This window comes from Coffea eugenioides, chromosome 11 (assembly GCF_003713205.1).
Source record: "Coffea eugenioides isolate CCC68of chromosome 11, Ceug_1.0, whole genome shotgun sequence".
In the NCBI taxonomy this organism is placed as follows: domain Eukaryota; kingdom Viridiplantae; phylum Streptophyta; class Magnoliopsida; order Gentianales; family Rubiaceae; genus Coffea; species Coffea eugenioides.
Window position 1 is genome coordinate 39,452,487 of NC_040045.1, and position 4,984 is coordinate 39,457,470.

At 38.0% G+C, this 4,984-nt stretch overlaps 1 protein-coding gene and 1 pseudogene across 1 annotated transcript; both read left to right on the plus strand.

Annotated features, from left to right (window-relative positions):
• The first annotated feature begins 1,213 nt into the window (after positions 1–1,213).
• Positions 1,214–2,113, plus strand: LOC113754492 (acidic endochitinase-like). The gene has a single exon (XM_027298938.1). It carries the CDS (start codon positions 1,214–1,216, stop codon positions 2,111–2,113), a length of 900 nt encoding a protein of 299 aa, XP_027154739.1.
• Positions 2,114–3,999: 1,886 nt separating this feature from the next.
• On the plus strand, positions 4,000–4,887 carry LOC113754496 (annotated as a pseudogene).
• Positions 4,888–4,984: the final 97 nt, after the last annotated feature.

The window sequence follows — 4,984 nt, forward strand, 5'->3', positions numbered from 1 at the left end:
GCTTGAAAGTTAGCTACGGGCTTAACGACTTCTTAGTGTGTATTGGGCTGCAAAGCCTGCTTATAGGAACTCGAAGCAGAATTCCATCCCAAAATCTGCTAAATCTTCTCTCTCTTCTGATAAACGAAATTCATGCAACTCTTCTTAGATACATGAACATAAAACATTCAAAACTTGCTTTCCATTGTTATGGCCTTCAGTAAATCAAGCTCAAATGTTTAGACTGGTCAAGAAATCTGCAGTTAAATGCAAGGTTATATACTATTTTGTTCAGGTAATTTGATTATACCACCTCAATCATTCGTAAGAAGTTAACACTTGCTTTTGTTGATTTATGAGTTTAACAAAGATGAATGAACTAGCTCAGGAGTCAGGACTTGTATGGTTGGAAGAATCAATATTCGTGTAGTAGTCTTGTGTCCATTCTGACACAGGCTTCAGATTCCCTCCCATGATCATTCTTTACAATACACGTAAAAGTTTTGATTGTTATTCCTACAAGTTATTGTTTTACAGATGAGACATGTTTGTAACACAAAAAGTTCATCAGATCAGGATAAAAATATAAGAGTGAAGATGGTAATATGAAGAACATTTGAGAAAATGCTAAAAAGCCTTCTGAGGAATGAAAAGGCAATATATTATTGATTTTAGATGAACTAATGATCATGTCAAGAGTCCATTCATTCACATTGCTTAATTTAGTGAACAGTGTTTGTGTTAATATCTTGGATCAAGATTACACTAGGTGCAACAAAGAGTTCAAATTGATGGGACTATTTTGGCTTGAGTTCTTTAATTTATGCCAACTCCCTTGGCAGATTGATGATTGATACCTGAAATGCAAATTGTGGCAATACTTGCGCGTATTTCATTATCACAACAGTGAGTATACGTTTAGCTGAACAGGCTAAAGACACCAGCAAAAAGACATGACAATCGTTTTAGAAACTTATTCTTTCCAGAAATAGAATTGCTTTCTATACTCAGGTCATCTCAAGTTATTCTTAGAAATGGATGCCAAAGATAAGGTGAAACTGCCCGACTGCTCAAGCACGGACCTAGAATAAGCTCAAAACAACAGCTTCAGTACTACATTCATGTGAAAGATGCTGTTGTCTTTATGTTTTTACGCCTATAAAAGCCTGCATACATGCAATGTTTCTGCGAACTCAAATTCAGAGCAGGTTATTTAGCTAGGCTCTGGTTGAGAATGGCATTTACGATATCAATGAGACAAACTTTTCTTTCATTACTAGTTATCTTAATTCTGGTGGTACAATCTGAAGGTGGGGGAATTGCTATTTACTGGGGCCAGAATGGAAATGAAGGAACATTAGCTGAGACTTGTGCCAGTGGAAACTACCATATTGTCAATTTAGCATTTCTCTCGACATTTGGTGGTGGCAGGACCCCAATGATCAACCTGGCTGGTCATTGCGATCCCTATAGTAATGCTTGTGTAGGCTTAAGCGCTGACATAAAAGCATGTCAGGCAAAAGGGATCAAGGTGATTCTATCAATTGGAGGTGGAGTTGTCAGCTACTCCCTTGATTCCTCTGGAGATGCCAGACAAGTTGCTACTTACCTGTGGAACAACTTCCTTGGTGGACATTCATCGACTCGCCCTCTAGGCGATGCAGTTCTGGATGGAATTGATTTTGATATCGAAGGAGGCTCAAGCGAACATTGGGATGAACTTGCTAGGTATTTGTCACGATATAGCAATCGAGGTAAGAAAGTGTTCCTGACTGCAGCTCCCCAGTGCCCATTTCCTGATCAGTGGGTAGGAGGGGCCCTGAAAACAGGCCTATTTGACTATGTTTGGGTTCAATTTTACAACAATCCACCCTGTCAATACACTTCTGGGGAATTGTCCAATCTTGAGAACTCATGGAAGCAATGGACTTCTTCCATTCATTCTACCAAGACTTTCTTTGGATTACCTGCTGCTCCTGATGCTGCTGGAAGTGGCTTTATTCCTGTAAATAATTTGACATCACAAGTGCTTCCGGCTATTAAGGGCTCTACCAAATATGGAGGGGTTATGTTGTGGTCCAAGTATTATGATGATGAAACTGGTTATAGTGCTTCTATCAAAAGCTATGTCTAGAATCTGTTGTATATTTTTCTTGCAGTATGCAAATAACTGTTGTATTTTTTGTGTATGCAGTGTACATATCTATGTATACATTGTATCTTTTGTGTATGTATGTGCCTATGCATACATCATATCAACAGAAGCTTCATATGATTGCTGTTGTTCATCTGTACATGTAAAACTTCTCTCTTCCACTGCTTATGACTTGTTAACCCAACTGTCATGCAAAATTTAAATCCCACAGCTTAAACTATTCCTTTAGAACAATCAATACACCTGAATATGTCACAGTTTAACAGGAACTAACATCATTTTGATGAATCAAACTTAAGCAGGGAGCCACACTAGACCCACTGATATTATATAGTCAACCTGGATTTTATGAGTTCTAAAGGCTCTGATTTTCAATAGCATTCACTACATTGATCACAAGATTAAGGGGTTCTGCTGATATCGAATGCAAAGAAATTCCATTAGTAGCAAATCTTGTGCAATGGAGAATACATATTTAACTTTGAAACAGCCCAATAATTTATTCCGTCTCCAGTAGTGCATTTTTCTTTTTGTTCTTTTAGTTAAAAAATGCCACACTGTCATGGTCTCTTTAGAAGCTTTGTAACTACACTTGTTGTTACCTCGCAATCATATGCTCTAGAAATATTAGGAATGTTATTACACTTGTCCAAAACTTAGTAATTCTCGTTCTGTAGATTTAATGTAGCTAGCTTGCTGAAGTTTCACTTACAAAAATGGGGAAAACAGTTAAGAATGATGTGAATGTAGAGATGCTACTTACATTCAAAACTTGGAATAAGTAACTAAAAAGGAAAGCCTGTAATCTTTATTATGCTGGCTTTAGATTTCTCTCCTTGAATATGAATGGAAGTGAACTTTAGAAGGGATCTTGATTGTTTTAGGCAAGACACTAATTAAAGTTGGCCTTCATTATGTCAGTTTCTTAATACAGTGATTCGAAAGTATCCAATCCTTCCAAACAAAACGATAGATGAATGATGACAATTTCTGTTCTGTTTCTAATAGAGCATCGTCCATGCCAAGTTACAGGCCACTAAGTTGCGGCATCAGTGAATATTTTATTAATCTCAAGTTTAATATGTAACTAAACCTTTAAGAGAATTAGAAGAACTTTATAATCCTCTTTTATAATTAGAAGAACTTTACTAAGTTGAAAAAAGAAAGGCATCAATTAGAGGATTTGTTAACTGGTTTATCAATTCTGGACATTTTTGGGTGATATATGATTCAATTATCTAGAATCAAGATTGTGATACACTTGACAGAGTGTTATAATATTCTTGTATTGTGAAAAAATTGGCCATTGATAATATTTGATCTCCGAAGTGGAATAGTTTGGCAAACACGAACACCATAATTAGAATGGGTTTAGGACAGGTGTGGTTGGTGTCACTGATGTGATTCATAATTATTATACTTTTAGCATAATTTGATATATGTTCACGTAACTTTGTTATATTTCATAGTATACAACAAAAGTTACGTGAGTGTACATCAAATCATAAAATACAACAAAATTACGAAAAGTGTATATGAAATCACGAAAATAGTACAGTAACTGTACCAATTGTACCTGCCCCATTTCCAGTTAGAAGAAAAAAATGGAATTGCTTAATTTACTCGAGTGATCAAACTTTGATAAAAAGAATGAATGTGGGAGGCAAGGGTAAACCAATTGTTCAGCCACGCACCTAAGATAGGCACAAAATAGCAGCATCTCCACTTCATGTATGTGATAGATATCTTGTTTTTGACATAGTTGTGCTCCTATAAACAGCTCAGATCACATCCTTCGCTTCAGCAACAAAGCAACATAATACACACTAGTTCTTAGCCCAGATCAAAGCAGGTCTAGGCTTAATATGGTACTTAAGGCCTCGAGCAAAGTAGCTGTTCTTGCATTGGCAATGCTATTGCTAATGGTACTATCTGAAGGTGGAGGAATAGCTATCTACTGGGGTCAGAATGGAAATGAAGGAACGTTCGCTGAGACTTGTGCCAGTGGGAACTATCACATTGTCAACTTGGCATTTCTGTCAACATTTGGAGGTGGCAGAACACCAATGATCAACCTTGCTGGTCATTGTGATCCCTATAGTAATGCTTGTATAGGCTTAAGCGCAGATATAAAAGCATGCCAAGCAAAAGGGATCAAGGTAATGCTTTCCATAGTAGGTGGAGTAGTCAGCTATTCTCTGGATTCCTCTGAATATGCCAGACAGGTTGCTATTTACCTGTGGAACAACTTCCTTGGTGGATACTCGCCCTCTAGGCGATGCAGTTTTGGATGGAATTGACTTTGATATCGAAGGGGGCACGAGCGAACATTGGGACGAACTTGCCAGATATCTCTCGCAATGGAGCACGCGAGGCAAGAAGGTTTACTTAACTGCAGCGGCTCAGTGCCCATTCCCTGATCAATGGGTAGGAGGAGCCCTTAAAACAGGCCTATATGACTATGTTCGGTTCAGTTTTACAAGAATCCACCCTGTCAGTACACTCCTGGGGAATTATCCAATCTTCAAAATTCATGGAAGCAATGGACTTCTTCCGTCCATGCTACCAAGATTTTCCTTGGACTGCCCGCTGCCCCTGATGCTGCTGGAAGTGGTTTTATTCCAGTGAATGATCTGACATCAAAGGTGCTTCCTGCGATTAACGGCTCTGCCAAATATGGAGGTGTAATGCTGTGGTCCAAGTACTACGATGATGAAACTGGTTATAGTGCTTCCATCAAAACTCATGTCTAGAATGTATTGTACACTTCGATTACTAAGCTAATAAAGTTCTGATCTTCTGTTTGTTCACGTTGTGTTGGCTACCAGTACACTATAATATTGTTCTGGT